General features: G+C 40.4%; 2 protein-coding genes across 3 annotated transcripts in view; one reads left to right on the top strand and one right to left on the bottom strand.

Annotated features, from left to right (window-relative positions):
• Positions 1–205: 205 nt before the first annotated feature.
• Positions 206–2,501, top strand: LOC306961759 (small EDRK-rich factor 2-like). The gene is made up of 3 exons (XM_079554634.1): positions 206–364; positions 993–1,101; positions 2,117–2,501. Exons 1-3 carry the CDS (start codon positions 358–360, stop codon positions 2,199–2,201), a joined length of 201 nt encoding a protein of 66 aa, XP_079410760.1. The 5' UTR covers positions 206–357; the 3' UTR covers positions 2,202–2,501.
• Positions 2,502–7,732: 5,231 nt separating this feature from the next.
• The window catches only part of LOC306962173 (semaphorin-4B-like), a 51,958-nt gene continuing 42,195 nt past the window's right edge, over positions 7,733–17,495 (bottom strand). For both annotated transcript variants that reach the window (XM_079555250.1, XM_079555251.1), the window contains exons 7-15: positions 16,824–16,940; positions 16,242–16,399; positions 13,060–13,241; positions 12,596–12,746; positions 12,299–12,509; positions 12,102–12,217; positions 11,279–11,436; positions 10,943–11,034; positions 7,733–10,744 (exon numbers count right to left, since the gene is read on the bottom strand). In XM_079555250.1, the coding sequence (XP_079411376.1) occupies positions 9,987–10,744; positions 10,943–11,034; positions 11,279–11,436; positions 12,102–12,217; positions 12,299–12,509; positions 12,596–12,746; positions 13,060–13,241; positions 16,242–16,399; positions 16,824–16,940 (1,943 nt within the window). In that variant the 3' untranslated portion in view covers positions 7,733–9,986. The remainder of the gene's footprint in view (positions 10,745–10,942; positions 11,035–11,278; positions 11,437–12,101; positions 12,218–12,298; positions 12,510–12,595; positions 12,747–13,059; positions 13,242–16,241; positions 16,400–16,823; positions 16,941–17,495) is intronic.

The following is a 17,495-nucleotide window of genomic DNA, read 5'->3' as shown; positions in this document are numbered from 1 at the left end:
CTCACAAAATAAAAGAAAAAAGAAGAAGAAAAAAATAAATAAAACAAATAAAAAATAAATAAATAAATAATAAATAAATAATAAATAAATAATAAATAAATACACAAATAAATACACAAATAAATAAAAAAATAAATAAAATAAAAAAATAAACTTGATCTACAGTGATGCGTGACGGGAAATGAAGTCCTGCGCGCTCTTTTGTGCGCATGCGCAGTCTCAGAAGAAGATTCTGGTTTGTCTCGCGTTTATTTTCTTTAGCCACATAGCAGAGCGTTACTGGAGCGACCAGACGGGAGTGAGCGGCCCTAAGGCTGATTTTCTGGAATCGAGGCGAAAGAGGCATCAACAGCTAAAATGACCAGTGGGTATCGACATATTATATTACTGTAAGGCATTTATGTGCTCTGTACGTTTGCATGTTGGTCTTTTACTTCTTGTTATAGGACTGCGTGGGCTCGATCTATTCTTTGAAGCAACCACAACACAACAGCTGTCTAAATTATACCATGATTGGGATCTGCTTCTTTGAATCTAAATCGAGTTGCCTCATTCAGTTTCCCTCATTACGCTAAATAAATATAATAATGTGCGACATGGTTAACGCGACAGTTTCATAATAGCCTAACAACAGTAAAAAGCTAATGCTAGTAGGTCACTCGTTCAGCCTTGGCCTACGCTCTTTGGCCAGAAAGGGAAACTGTCTGGTGTTGCTTTTCGGACACATTATAAGGCTACTGTTATATGGCTATGTTTACAGTATTATTACGTGTTTACTTATTGTTTTTTGTCTTCGAGAAAGTATTTTAACGCTTTGGTGTCGTGTGTGCGTGTGACGCGATTCCACAGCGCCCCCATGCCACGTCGGCGGTTTTACGCAGTAGCTTACCTTCATATATTTGTGGTTTCATTTTGTTGTCTCTGTGTAGCTGTCAGTTTTATTGCCGTATTGCTTTACCGATGTGTTTATGTTTTTATTTAATGACGTGCAGGGGGGAACCAACGTGAGCTTGCACGCCAGAAGGCTGCCAAGAAGTCAACGGAGCAGACCAAAGGAAAGAGAAACGAGGATGGGCTGTCTGCTGCCGCACGAAAGCAGAGGTAAGATACTTGATGTGTTATTGTGGAACTAAACATCACAATACCACCTCTTTGTCGTTGTTGAGACACTGTTTTCAGACAACACTGTTCCCTGCACAATTGTTGCTATTTTCTTATTGTAGTGTTAACTAGTGTTATTTGCACACACAAAATATGAGTGCACTATGGGTTATGGGGTCATGGGTTAGGGTCATGGTTAAACAGTGATCTGTAAATTCGTTTATTTTTGTCACCACTCCATAACCAATAAGTGGCAGCTCGGTGTGTTTTGCCTCCGCTCACTCGGACCCCGCACCGGGAGACGAGGCAGTGCGAGAAATCAGCGATTCACCCAGATGGCATCAGGCAAACATTTACTTGTTTTTTTTAATGCACCGTAGTGAAGCTAGCAGCACTACTCTGGGCCCGAGAACACCGAGAGCTGCTTCTGATCACCAACTCGATGGTGTTATGCTTGTGTTTGTTTGATAGAATTTATGAATAATATTATTTTTAAATGTTCTACTTTGGCTTAGAATGGGTCTTATTTAAAAATACACCTGAGCTTAAAATTCTTACTTATATTACTTTTTTTGTGTGTATTTGACCACATCCATAGCACTTTCTGGTAAATATGGAGCAGTTATGCTAATCAAAAGTTACCGCTGTGACTCTCCAACCTTTACTAATTTGCTACATGATGTAATGAAACCAATTGTCCAATTGGAAGAAATAAAATATGAACTAAAAGGAAAGGTAGATGATTTTCATCTTATATGGGATCTGTTTCTGGAGCACTGCGGCAAATTTAAACAAGCAAATGTATGAAATGAATGTGAGTGAACGGCCTCTGTGGCGTCTTGGACACAAATCTCTCCGACATGCTCTGCTCGCCAGGCTCATCTTAAACACACCCTTTCTTATTGGATGCATTCTATAATATCATGTCAAGTGTAGAAAATGTTGATGCCCAAAGTAACACACCCTTTCTTTTATCCTTCCTAACCTCTTCTCTTGAAATATTTCTGTTTTTTAGGGATGCTGAAATAATGCAACAGAAGCAGAAAAAAGCGGATGGAGATGGAGATGGAGATGGGAAAAGTAGCACCAAGACCAAGTAGCTGTGTTTCCTAAACATCCGACTAAATATTTATCAGAAAGGATCTGTGATCTCAGTATTATAAATACAGGATCCTCCACTCTTCCCTCTGACTAATGACATTGCTTGTTGGATTTGTTGTTTTAAATTGTATCTATTAGCGATTGTCCACAGCTGATGCTGCATGCACGTTGGGGATGATAGCAGTATCAGCAACAGGAGAGAAATTAAACTTGTTGCAAAGTGTATGCGTAACATGTGTGTATTTTTGTACAAAAGTCCCCCTGCCGGTTTCAAATAAAGTGTATCTTTTTAGTTCATACTGGCCTGTTTGTGATTGTGGTCAAATGAGATTGAGATCAGGAGAAAATCCAGAGAAAAATATACTTAAGATTATGTCTATGTACGTACTATGTATGTACTATGGAGCATATTTTATTAACTCAGTAACTTAAAAATGATTGTGAAATATATTATATATTTTATATGTATTTTACTTATATTTTATTTCAACCTTAAATGTAGGCAGGTAGTTGTCAATGAAAAATATGTACTTTCCCAGTTTCTTAAACTCCACCTCATCGTTCTGTAGTTTTGCAATAAGTAGTTTTCTTAAAGCCATCATGGGCTATAATTAAATGCACAGGCATAGCCATTTTTAATAAATGTAGCTCTCATTGACCACCAGGGGGCAGTCTTTACCACCACTTTTCAAAGACTGCCCTGCTCGTCTCAGGCCGGACCCCCCGTCCAAAAGAGGGGCACTGGCTCCCAAAATGCTTCAGAACATAAAAGTAAATGCCATCATACAGATAAAAGGCTGCAGCTGTCGGGGGTTGGTTGTCAGGAAAATCTACAAAAAGGAATAAAATCATTAAAAAAAACCTTGGAAAAATGGTCAGATCCTTTGATGTTCAGTAACGATATCAAATCACAGGGATCGTTAGTGTTGGTAAAACTCGTGTGACAACCAGCCCTGGTCTCAAATGCACTGAATCACACCTTTAAACAGGTAAATATTCTGATGCAGAGATATAGCCTGGTAAGATGGGCTACAGTGTAAATGCAAATGAAACCAACGCTGTAATTGTTTTTGAGGACCTGGTCACGCTGCTGTGATTTGCTAATAATGAATAGCAAATCAGCTTGTTGGCTCTTGATTGGTAAAGCAGATGTGCCACTGAAGCTTAAATAGGCTTTGGCAATTCAATAAACCAAAGGATGGGTTTTTCTTTCCAATAATTTCTGATGAGAGAGTACATTTTAGAGCAGAAAGAAAGTGTCATTAAGGTTTTTTCTAAGGCCAACTCTGTTCAAGGTCTGTCTGAGGACTCGGTCTAATAGATTTTACAGAATTGCTGGTTTTGACAACTTGCAGTAATGTGCATGGGGGTTCTGGAAAAGTACTCTGGAAACCCATCAGAAGATCACATGACCACAAATACTACCCATTTCTCCACTGTGAGATCAATAAAGGATTATCTTATTATTTCTCAATGTAGAAGAAGAGGTGAGAGATGAGTTGAACTTGCAGATAAGCTAAACCAGTGGCTCTCAAACTTTTCATACAGATGTAGTTCTATCATCTCATAAATCTTTGAAGTAAGGACCACGAAGAAAAAACACATTTTAAAGCACACAAGGAAATAAGTGTAACATTTGATGATGACCCCGAGTACCACCCAAAGATACCACAGTTTGTGAACCACAGGCCTAAACTAGATGCCTAGAAGTTTCCACCTTGGGACACTGTTGTCATCCGGGTGTATAATAAAAGTTCTTTGGTTTGAGACACATGGAAAAGTTGATAAGGATTCAAGAAAGTAACAGGACTCTGGTATACGATGACAGTGTTATGACAAACTCCCATAAAGGTACTATAAAAGCTAACGTGAAACTACATTCAAACTTCCATATGGAAATGTAGCGCCCGGGTCGGCAAATGGGTTTAACAGTATGGATACGCAGTAGGCAGCTGATGTAATTTTAAACTGTAGCAGACTGAAATAAAAACACACTATAAACAATTATATCTTTTGCTTTAAGGGGAGACACTATAGGCAAAACTCCTTTTTTTCAGTTTTCAGGTTTTGGGCCAGGTTGGTCTCTGAACATACAAGCTTTCACCTGGGAAAACTATACCTAATCTTCACAATAACATGTTTAAATATTGCACTGATTCAATGTTTCCCCATAGATTTACATAGGAAAACGCAATTTCAAGGGCTTTTTTCTCAAAATGCATTTTCCTCTCATTGTGGCGACACTACCTCCACGTCAGTAACACCTATCACTTTTAAAGAGGGATTTTCTAATTTCTGATTCTAATTCTTAGCCCGATATACTACAGATTTTTCCACTAAAAAACTGATCATTTTAAAACTAAACAAGATATCCAAAATCCCCTCTGAAAAAGTTTTGGTAACTTATTTATCAATACAATAAAACCATAAATTTGAATGTAGCTCAATCTGTTATTCAGATTTCATCACCGAAAAGATGGGACATTTTGGGCATTTTTAGGCATAAAACACCTTGTTTTTACATAAAAACATAAAATGACAGAAAACTTGCAATATATTTTTTTCTCACATTTAAGTCAGTAATCTACAGCAAAAGTTTCAAACTGATATCTGTAAATTTAAACATTTTCCCTATTCACCTGCAGTGTCTCGCCTAATACGGTAAACACGGGGAACACATCATTTAGTCGCCCCTGTCATTCGAGATGTGCTACGTCCAAAACTGATGTTATGTAAATTTGCAAACCAATGTATCCTTTGTTTTGTTTTCACATCTGACACTGTGCTATACTCCACATTCATGCATACCTTTGCCATCTGGTGTTGACAAAAGGAAAAAGCTTCTCAAGGACAATGTATTCAGAATGTTATTTGAGATCTTATAAATTATGTAGCCCATTTAAACAATTTAAGCGACAAAGCCAGAAGAAAATTAACCCAAAAAGGTAGTAATTAAAATCCCAAAACTGAGTATGCCATTTAAGACTTTATTCTCTGTATGTATATATATCTATATATAAGACTGTAGTAGCTCAGCTGTGACATTCTTGTCTTTGAGTGAGCAAGTGTCGAAGCAAATTTAGAAAGGACTAAAGTTTATAAATATCCTTTTACTATTGCACTTATCGTATGACTCTGCAAACCGTTTTGGGGAGAGTTTGACTTAATGTGTGTGAAGGCAGATAACTGGGAGGGAAAATGAAAGCCATGTGTGTGGAAGTGGGTATCCACCAGATGGTGAATGGTCACTTGGTCACCACTTGCCTTTCGTAAGAATTTCCTTGAAATTGTAGATTTCGCAACATGTTGCAGCATAGTGTGTGCTATATGTTCCTTCCTCCTTTCACAAAAAGAACCATTCAACTTTGTAAATACACTGTAGCATGTGTTTTCTGTAAATTTACCAAAGCCTTTTAACCATATATTTTAGTTTATTGATATGAGTTTTTATTTACTCTTTTATTGTTTGCTCTGTGAATAAGCTACAATCCCAAAAAGCAGCAAGAGAAGCAGATGTGGAGCAAATGATGAAGAAAACAGAGGAATGCCTCAAAAAATTGGGCTAAATACGTTTCCAGATGACACTTTTCCACTGAGTCTCTCGAATATCTGAACCACAAAATAAGAGCAAATGCTAAAATTAATGATACATATCAGAACGTCTGCGTTAAAAGATGAACAGACAGCTCTATAAACGATACATTACTTCGTGGACAAACAACTACAAAACCAGACATTACATTTGTTTATGTATTTCATAATTCATTTATTTTAAAAAATTAAAATAAAGTGCTTTTTATGTACATTATAATAAAAACAACAGTCACAACCTCAATGATACAAAAAATACAGTTCACAATGTTTTTTTCTTTTTTCTTTTTACACAAATGAAAGGAAATCATGCAGGCAAGACCACATTTGTCTAGTTTTTCAGTCAGCTATATAAGCTTATGGTGTCGTCTGAGGCAAAGCGGTTGGTTCAGGAGCGGTACTTATCTGACTGTAACAGACAGCACCACCAAGGTATGGGATTCATTGTGCTGATTCTTTTGTGTTATCAAAATAAAGAAAAATTACAGAGCATGATTTGCCTACTTGAACCACTGTAGAAGAGTTTCTGTACCGGCCATTTTAGTAGGTGTACCTGGTTTAATGGTCTAAAAGGGCAAAAAGGTGGACTACATTACTATGCTTGTGTGATCTACTGGGATTCTTATACATCTTTAGGATTACCCCTGTTTGGGAGAAAGCATTCCCCATCTTTCAGTTTTTCAGGGTAAAGGATCAGAAGTTTTGAGATGATATAATAGTGTTTAATGAGAGTGTTTCGGCAACTCTTTTGGCCTGTTCCCCGAATCCATCACATCAATCCAAAAGTGCTCCTGAAACTGTTTACAAATGAAGCACTGGATTACAGAGAATGGTGGCCTGGGCTTTCTGCCTGACTTGCTCCATGCGTAAAGAGTGGAATATTATGGAGTAAATCAGGTGGTGAGATGACAACTAAGTCAACACTAACGCAGGAGGTGAAACTGAGGATCCAACCAAGCACTAAAGGTATACCTAATAAAGTGGCCAGTACATGCATACCATCATTGACTACATTCATGTGAAAAGCTTTACTGAGGAGCTACTCAAAATAAAGCATCTCGTTTATCATTGTTTGCTTTTTAAAACAATAAAAGCATGTCACCAATAAATAACACTATCTATTATATAGCAATATTTACCTTTTGGTATTATTTTTTTCACTATTAAGGTCCAAAGGTAGTATAAGTCTGCTTTTGAATGCACCAGTTGTTGCTAATACTGAAGCTGCACAGGTTGTATTCCCTATGTTATCCAAACGTAAAAGCAGCAAAGGCATGAAGGAGAGCAGCTCTCGGTCTGCACAGTTACATGGGTGAGGCTGTACATCTGTTGACCCGTCTCGTGTTATGTTTTGGGCTTATAGGTTTGGCCCCCAGAGGCCTACAATCACCATATGTGTGTGGATGTTGGCGAGGTCTGCAGTGAAAAAGGTGGACATGTGGCACGCACCTAAAGGCAGAACAACTGTATTTCTAAATGCATTTGGAAAGTGAAAATGGTTTTAAGGTCATAACTAAAGCAGGAAGCTTGAGAGATACTGCACTTTCAGCCTCATTCACACTCCAGGCGCAAATATAGATTTGATTCATAATTAGTGATTATGGGGAAATTTGGAGTGTATTTTTATTTACGCTTGAAACAAACCAGTACGCTTTGTGGTGGTCCTTGAGCTACTTAAAAAAGGAGATTTTGGAAGGGGGAAAATATCAGGGTCGTGTCCACACTATTTTCACTGGGGTGGCCCAGAAAGGGGCACACAGTTATTCAAGGGTGGCACGGGTACCATCCCAAGACTTGAAATAAGGAAAAAAAAGTGCTGTGCACTTAATTTCAACATTCTTGTGAACGTGTGTGCGTAAGTTTCTGCTTATTCAAAGCTATTTTCCCATACTTATGGTTTGGTGATATTGTATAGTGAATTTGCAATCACTCTGACACGCCACAACAAAACTTAGGCCCAATGAAAGCAAATCCTTGTATTCTGAAGAAGGAAAATAATTTATCTGATTTTTAAAATCATGTTTCTTTTGAAGTGGTATTCACTGCATCAAGGTTCAGTCCTGCTTTAAGATGCCTTGTCCCAAGCTAAACTGTAGTGAGTTTGGAGGTGTGCAGAGCTGTGCAAGAGGGAAAACGTTGAAGTAGGCAATAAAGCACTATATGGAAGAAATAAAAAATGTATCAGCAGTGTTCACTCTAGTTTCAAGACTATCTCTACAACACATCTTGCACAAGGTCCCTTAAAACACACAATATTAAGCACAGATATTGTATTTACAACAAAAAAGGTAGAAAAAACCCACTGAGAATGCTATGCAATTACTTGGTCGTCTTGTTGCAGTTACATAGCATGTCGTCATCTGCTCAGTGTTTTAATGGCAAATTCTGTACAGCATACATTAGAGATACTGTTGGGTTTTATGATGGGTACAGTGAATTGGTGCCATTAAGTCTCAGTAGGCATCTAAATATAGTTTTGATTATGCTTACAATACTGACTTGTTACCTCTTTGGAAATCTCTGCTTGTTTTAGGTATTAGGTCTCAGGTGTAGTGTATGTATGTGTATATGTGTGTGTTTGCATAATGTATGTGTGTGTGTGTGAATGACCGCACTGGTCCCTGGAAATTTTGATTTGTTGGAATTATCTCCGTAGCAGCCAGACACACTGTTCTCTCAGTAGTTGTTTCAATTTTCATTTTGCTGAAATGTGCAAATGCGGACACCCTGATAACTTGTGCTTTCACATTAGGCTGATGCGTTGACTAGAGCACAGTGAATGCCATCTACAGAAGTGTAACCTGGGGGTTATAGTATTGAGCTTAATATACAGCTCTGTGCATCTACATGACTAACAGTGCATCTGCAGTCTGGACAAGAGACCACAACATATTACTAAATTGTTAACACAGCGGCAGTTGAAATACATTTTTTTCTTTGACCTTTTCATTGAGCTTGTAAGCATAAACAGGAAACCGATGGCATATTGTTAGTGCTTGTTGAGCTCAAAACTACCCATAATTCACTAGTAACACCAAAAAGTCAGTTTAAGGATTTCTCACCTGACATCCATGTGACATTGTCAATATAGTATTTTCTTTTGGCCCTTTTTCCATTTCAGCGAGTCCATCAGAGTCTGTTATTGTGTTAGAAGCTAACAGTCTAGAGAAGTCCCCATGCACTTCACATTTGCTTATTTTATTAGTGCTGTGATTAGTCAGTGAAACTTAAGACTTAAGTTTCCATTGCTATGTGCTCTTCAACACTGAGTAATGCTAAAACAAAGCATGACGCGGTTGTGGTTGGTACTGGACGGATGGCACTATTGCATTTAGGTAAGACAATCAAGAGTATTTTTGGCACTTGGCACATGATGATGTCAGCGCTTCCCCGATGGTACAGATGTGGAGTCTCCTTTATCCTTGGCGCAGTCGTAGACATTAAAAGCATTCAGTCTCTGTTCTCAGAAATGCGTCTCTCAGTCATCCTTGTTGATTGTTGCACGTGAAATGAACAGACCTCGGAACAACAGCTTACATTCGTCCATAGTGGCCTCGGGCTTAAATTAGTTCCTTCTGGGCCAGCAGTCACTGACATGTAGCAGTCCTTAACATTTGTGCTCCAATCATGAAATGCTGTCTTCTTTCTCTCCATACTTTTTTTAATTTATTTATCAATAACAACATGTGCGACCAAATGTCTTTGATGTGATGAATGATAATGATTAAATTATTGAAATACTCCTAAACCTGAACTTTGTCACTTCTACAAATGACTTCTTCTGAAGCACAGTAGGTCTGCGGACAGAGGTGAAGGTGCTCTGCGGAGCATGTGCAGTGGTTTATTTTGAAATGAGAAAAAAAAAAAAGAATAATTTATAGATCAGATGATGACCTCTCCGTCTATTCGTACATTCATCACCAGTGGCCATGACGTGAAGGCAATGGCATCTTGTGGTCCGGATTCAAACTGTGCTGCACCGTCTTTCAGTCCCAGAGTGACCCGGACCATCCGCTGGCTTTGGAGTGGAAATGGTTAAATGAAATGACCTCCGCGACGATCACAGAACGATGATGACCAAAATAAAACATACGCTGTGATGTAGGAGGGTGTCAGCTTTTCCTCTCCCTGCTTGTTTGGCCTGCATCCCCCGCAAGATACAAGGCCGGCTTCTCGAACTTGAACACACTCTCTCATACAATAGAGTCTTTGATCTCCGAGCCCAGACGCACTCTGGGTCGTGGGCAGGTCGGGGAGTATTCAACATGGCTCTCTTTTGCATTGAGCGGCCTTCTGTCAGACGCCTCCGAGAAGCTCTTGCTGTTGTCGGGCGAGGATTCGTGTGTGGGCGTGCTGCAGATGTAGTTGTCGTTCAGTGTCTGGTAGCCCTTGTGATCCGACGTGGAGACAGGAATAGTGTTGCCGTTGAGAGGGAGGCTCTCGGTGGGCTTTCCAACTATTCTGGGCTTCTTCTGCTGGATGTTGGGGCACTCTCCCTGCTTCAACATCGACTTCATGTGGTCTCTATTCCGGTAAATGACAAACAATGAGAAGATGACCAAGGAAAAGGCGAGAAGGGCGCAGACTACAATGAGTTCATTCCAGTAGGTCTTGGGGTGCACTTGCTTGCCGGGTAGGATAATAGTTTCTTCCTGCTCAACATGCGGTGTCCTGGAGTGACCAAACAGGGTCGTGCTCTCCTGTCGCGGTTCAGCTCTCACGCAGTAATTGGCCAACAGCTGCCGGAAGCTCTCCTCTTCAGACCAGCATTCATACGTCTCTATCTTGTCAACTTGAGCCACCACCACGAGGTTTCCTTCTGGGGTTGCATACAAGGACTGGCTGGCACTGTCACTGTAATGCCACTTCCTACGCGCCAAATTGGAGCGCAGCTTACACGGCAGGACTCGGAATGTGTTGGCTGGGATTGTGACAAACTGGCAGCGACCACCTAAGGAGGGAACAGTTATGCAAATAAGAATTGGTATAATGTATTTTTTTTTTTTTATATTTTAGAGACCGTTTCACAATTTTCAACCGACCGCTTCCTGAATACATGTTTTGCAACAGTATATGTCAGTTTGTGCTGACAACTTGCTGAGCTAATGCACTGTAATTAAAGATCAGAGTGTACAAATAACACACTCACGAGAAGCTGCTGGTCTGGCAGATCTGGCACTGGGGAACGTCCTGTTACAAATAGCTGAAGTGTCGGCCTCCTCCACATCTTGCTGCCAATGGCTAAGACAAAACACAGCGCACAAAACAAATGTGTTAGCGGGCCTAATAAGAGACACAACACTTTTAACCGTTGGAGTCTTTCATTTAGCACGAGTGTTGCTTTGTCTCTGTGACCAAGGCAATAATGTTCAGCCAGACACTGCCTGTTTGAACAGGCTATCACAGAGAGTGACGTAAAGCAGCCATTATGATAAGTACAATATTCACATCAAAGAAAAAATAAAGCCCGATATATATGTGTTACCTGTCTGGTGGTGCCATCCTGACGTCCCGACACATTTTCCCTGTCCAGGCGCAGTACGGGTCTCTGGACAAAACACACTCTCCACAGCTCACGTAGTTGGAGCAGTTGGCCACAGCAACCTCCACCAGGCCCGAGTAGGATGAAACAAACAAGAGACCCTTCACAGAAAGCAAGACATACAATAAGTTCAAGCTGGCTTTCCATACTCAAATCATTACTGAAAATAAACACAAAACTTCAAGCTACACTGAGGGCTAACTTTAGCCAGCTGCTCTCCCATCTGAAACCGCCAGTGTAATTTGATTATGGAGGACATATGGCAACCATATTGATGATGTCAGTGGTTGTCACATTGCAAGCTCACGAGCTCTCTCTAACAGCACAGACATACGCAAACGCATTTCACCTGCAGTCATGACGAAACTAAAATAAATACAATATGTTTCCAGTAGTTCCATCTATTTTTAGCCCTTTTTGTCCAGCAGTATATTAGACTTCACGGATAGTGTCTTGTTCTTTCATATCCCATTTTAGGAGCTAAGAATATACACAAAAAGAGTTTGGACTTTATTAGTGTTACATAATGTTAGATAAGATTGGTCTGGGCATATTATGTAATAAGAGAGAAAGGTAATCAAATTTAGATCTGGGTAAAATGCCAGTGTGAGTCATAAACCTTATTCCAGACAGAGAACTGTAAGGTACTACTAAAAGGCCCGCTGTGAACAGTAAACAATTCATTCATAATACCCTTTCCTCAGCATTTCCAAACCACCTATCTGTCCTATAGAATATAATGAATATTAATGACTATACACTTTACCCTTTGTGGATCAAGTTCAATGTGCTGCACAGGCTGAGGCTCAGGAAACAAAACCATCTCCTCAATGATGTGCATCTTATCATTGGCGTTTATGGCTTTGTGGAGCTTCCCATCATCTGGGTATAACAAGAAATGTGTTTAAGGCCGATGGTAACACAAAGTTTTATTGAGTCATTGAAGACTGAAAAGTAATGTACCTGTTCCAATAAAGAGGACGTCATAGGCCCGTTCAATGCCCTGGATTTTGTGTACAGCAATCTGCGTGTAACGCACGTTGCGTTTAAGCAGAAGAGGGGAACTGCGGATCACGCTATCCATTAGGAAATGGTCCTTGACAAAGTTAAGTACTTTGTCAGGCATGTGTAGGGACGACTGGATGCCCATTTGCCTGGCATGGTTGGTTACACACTGAGTAGAGGGAAATGAGAGGTAAAAAATTAAAATGTGTTTATTCACTTTCAATAATATGTATTGTACATCAAATCTGTACTTACCGCCCCAGGACGAGGTTCAGGTATGGGGTGGTTATAGGTGTACCACTGCTGTGTCTCCCTGTTGACCTCACGGTAGCGTCCACTAAAGGCTCTTTCCACTTGGGCCATTGTAAAGGCACACACAGCTGAGCTGCCTGACGCTCCTTTGTACCTGAGCAGAGTCAAATCAGGTCAGTATGTTGTTCTATTGAGTTAATCCTTCTATAAAAATCTCACATTACTACTTTTGTGAACCCTTAAGGATTTCTACAATACAAGCTTTATAAAGACAGGTTAAAGTTATTTGAGGCCAAGTATGTTTAAGTTTATTACAGAAGTACACTGATTTAAACCAAAGGCAGTACAGATAATAAGTAAAACGATGGGTCAGGGCGTTTCCCATTGATGCGTTTCCCAGCAACCGTGATTCACTAAAATGCTCGATACGACTGTGTCCAGGAGCATTTAAGCATATGTGCTCTTACCACTGAGAGGTGAAGACGCCGTAAAAGACTGTGCTCTCCCAGCTGTCCCCTGTGGGCTTCAGGACAAACATGTCTTGGATAATGTTGAAGGGAAAGCCATCATCGGGGAGGGAACACAGGAGCTGTGCCTTTAGGAAGGTGGTCCACTTTTTCTGCAGCACACGCTCCCCGCCTTTATCACCCTGCCAACAAAATACAAGTAGCCAAATCAATGCAATAACTTTACAATAACCACAAAAGCAGGTCCAAAAAACACATGGTTTCTTGCACAATAGATAGCACAGCCAAAAGGAACAATTTCAAATGAATTATGCAAAAGAGCATTCATTTCACATTTCTTCGCATTTAAGACATCTGCTCAGTTGTCTCTTCCCACAGAACCTTCTACTTTAGATTTTTTATACTCGCTTGCTGTGACTATTTATGAGAAAGATAATATAAAGACACCTTTTAGCACACTTCCATTACATGTATAAAAGAGCAGGGAAGGAGAAGGAGAAGGGACAAGACCAAAACAAGTGGACTCGCCCAATCTCTTGATAATACTCTGACCGCTTCACATCCAAAACACAACCTCTTCTCATCCCACACTATCACGGCTGGAGGGAGGGACTCAGAGTGGAGCAGATAATAAAATGCAAACGAGTGTTTCCTCCCCTGAGTGTTGTTCACAAACCATCATCTGGCATCATCTCACGGGACTGATGCCGGGTCTGGAAGCCAATTACCAATAGCCCGTGGTAGTAGTAGTAGCCTGTGTCCACATAATGAGGGGTGCACATTCCTGCGCTCTCAGCTGTCCTCTGCTATTGTTGCCCTGCTCCGCTGCACAGCTTGTACTCTCAAACACAAGCGACCACTCCCAGATCGCTGCCCCATGGAAATAAGCCACGAGCTGTTACCTCCTCAGCCTAATATTTGACCTTAAAAGATTGAATGCACATTGGCTACTTGTCAACTGCAGAAAGAGATACGCTAATTACGTACAGGAGCAGCGCCGTGCATTGTTACTGCACACCACAGTCCCCTCGCATTGCACACCTGAGTAAACAAAAGAAAAAAGTGGAGTCGCAGAAAAGGAGGAGTCAAAGACAGGCTCGGGCAAAGACAACATCTCAGCAGCTGAATTACAAAACAGTAGTTAAAGTGTCATAAAAGACAACAAGACGCTGATTTATCATCTCACATCTCACATCTCACATGAAAATAAAACCCAGGTTAAGAAAATGTCCATCCAGATGAAATAACACACTTGCATGTATTAGAAATAAAACCACATTTTAACATATTTGGCATGTGTCTGGGAGGAAAATGGGAGTAAGTGCTTTCCGTTAGTTCACAAAACTAATACTGGGCCCACAAAAAGGGAGGAGCTCTCATACCACTGCCCTGTTACTTAATCTCACTGTATACAGGGTGTGCACACTCTGATAGACTGGGGAATAACGTCTAGTAGGCAGGATTATGAAAGTAGAAACAATTTGTTGTTTTTTCTAACAATTACAGCAATTGCAATTTATGTTTTAAAATAAGGATTCAGTTCACAGTGCGCATAACTTCAGAAGCAGCACATTTGAGAGAAGACTGGATTATGAACTTCTAAACTAATACAAGTAACACATTTCAGAAAACGTTTGCAAAGACCAACACCAAACTTTGTGATTTTCTAACAGCAACAATTACTATTGCAATTTGATTTGGATTAGTTTCATACAGCAAAAATCTGGAACAGTCTTCATTGTTGAATGTTCAATGTTCAAATCCAGGCTGAAAACAGTTCTTTTTGCCCATGCATATGACAACTGAAAGTATTTTATCTGCACTCTTGCCTTTTATTGTAATGGATAAATTGTTGTGTTGATGTTGTATTGATTTTATCTGTTTTCTTGTAATTTTATGCAACTGTGAAGCACTTTGAATTGCCTCGTGTATGAATTGTGCTCTACAAATAAACTTGCCTTGCCATTAATTATATAGCCTTAATATCTAATTTGCGCATGACTAAACAGAATTGTAACACAAAATGTTGAAGGAGCACTTCACAAACATTTTTCTATATGCAACGTTTGATTAGATTTCTCAGCTCTTGCAAACTCTCGAAGTAGAAGCACAAGTGACCATTTGTAAATGTGAAGGCTCTTTATCCAGTTAATTATGCACTGGTGTAGGGACAACACCACCTGCAGCACTTGTCCCCAGAACTGCCACTAAAAGCCCTCTGTCTGTAAAAAGGCACCCTGCCACATACCAGGAAATAAAAGATCTCTTTAGAGGAGCAAAGGCCATTCTTCTGTCTCTATTGCACCGTTCATCTGCAGCAAGTTGCCACAGTCTGCCGGCCGTTCTGCCAATGACTTCCATATATAGCAGCCCATGAGGTGCTTCAGTGGCTAGAAGTGGTGTCACAGCGCACAGCGCCAAAGCCTTGCAGCAGGACTAAATCATTAAGCTGTCACTTAAGATTACATGCTGTCCCTCCGATTACTCACATTACTGCTTCTGTGAACAAGACGCATCAGTCGGGGAAGGATGCTGCGTACGTGAGTATCAGGCCTTCATAGACTTTTAATTGATCTAATGGCAGGTGAAATAAGATAAGACTCCAGAGGTGATTATTCGGGGCAATCGACCAAACTAAATTCAAGTTGGAGAGGAAGAAATGCTAAAATTATCCGAGAGAACTCTGCGGTGTGCATGCTCAACCAGAAACAGATACAGGCCATACAGTAAAGTGAAGGAAAAGCATCTCATATTGCTGAGATACACCCTTGAATACTAATAATGCCTGCCAAGCTCAAAGCGCTGGAGAAAGGCTAAGAGCTGGAGGGATGGATGAGTGCAACTGACATTGTGAGGCAGATCGCAGAAGAGGGAAGAGGACATTGCAGAGGGATACAACTCAGGAAGGAGAGGCGGGCGTAAGGAGGAGAGGGCGTCAGGCAAATGGAAAAATCTGTTGAAAACATGTTTGTATAGTCCAAGGAGTGACAGTGCTAGTGTATCTATACGAGCATGACATACAGAAAAATAACTACCGCTGAACATGCAGAGACATGGGAGCGCCCCGTCTGCTCTGGAACTTATTGTATCAGGATTAAGCTGTGGAAACTTAAGCCCTGCTCTGTCTGTAACTTTTGCTGGGACTTCTTACGTAATGACCTCGAACCAACCCCAGGTCTTACCTTACACACGCGAGCAATCCTCGACACAATGGTGTTGTCGAAGAAGTCGAATTCCTTCCCCGCCTCGCTGAAGAAAAAGTAGATCTTGTCGTCGTCTCCAACGGGGTTCCCTACTGGCTGACTCTCCTCTATGTACGCAGAGCCGACAAAGACGGGATCTGTCAAAACAACAAAGCAGATTCTCAGAAATGTACACACTGCCATATGAAAAGTAAAACCAAAAGTGTTTGCAGACATTCAAAAACAAGCCTTATTTTTGTTGCTTTTTTTTTACCAAAGAAAATTCTAAAAATCGTAGACAGATGCATCATGATAACTACATCTACAGCTCACAAGTTACTGTCAGGTCAAAAGACAAGAGGGCTCCAAATTTGGCGCCCAATCTAGCTTACTGTGGAAAACCCAGTGGCTGTGGTTGTTTTGATGTTCATGTGCTTCGAGTGATAGGACAGAATCTCCCCAATCTGAGTGAGCTGAGCCCTGCTAATGATCGCTACACATTTCGGCTTATCTGCTTCGTTGGCTACATAATGGAAGATGTGAACAGAGCGGCAGTCATCTGATGGAGTGCAGGCACTTTACCTTGTAGCCATTTTAGCGAGTTTTCTGTCTTTAGTGCTGCTGTCTGCCCCAAACTCTTATAAATGACTGGCTCGTTCCCCTGGAAGTTACTGACGGTGCCGGTGTACAACTCCCCATCTGTAAACAAGAACATTGAAAACTCATTCTCCTCATGAAATGCAACTGTAAGAGCTTATCTTGAGTGAAGGATTAGACAAACCATTTCGCCCACTCAATTATCGACTAATTGCTTGTTAAGGCAGTGGAACACAAACAGCACAAAGCTATTTATCAAAAGGACACTGCAGATAAACAACATCAGCAGGCACACGATGACTCATTAGTAATCACAAAATAAAATACACAGAAACATCAGAGCTCTAGAGACAGCTGAGCTTATTTTCCAGAAAACCCATTTACATCATCTCACATCATCTATAATAACATATTTGTCATCTAGAAGCATAACACAGAACAATAATGTTAGTTTACTACAGAGAAGATTATGGGCCCGATCATATGTTTCTAAACGCAGACTATAGCTCAGACGAGTAGGAGCGCACTGTGATATCTTCCAGCTCCAGACCTGGCGCATTAAGGACTGTGTTTAAAGTGCATATGACACATTAGACACAATTATTGCTAAAACATAGTTAACACAATTGTATTCAAGATTTTGTTGTAACCAGCTTT

Source organism: Gobius niger (assembly GCF_951799975.1).
Source record: "Gobius niger genome assembly, chromosome: 4".
NCBI classification, from domain to species: Eukaryota; Metazoa; Chordata; class Actinopteri; order Gobiiformes; family Gobiidae; genus Gobius; species Gobius niger.
The sequence above is the reverse complement of the archived record's forward strand: the minus strand, read 5'-3'. Positions and strand labels throughout refer to the sequence as shown.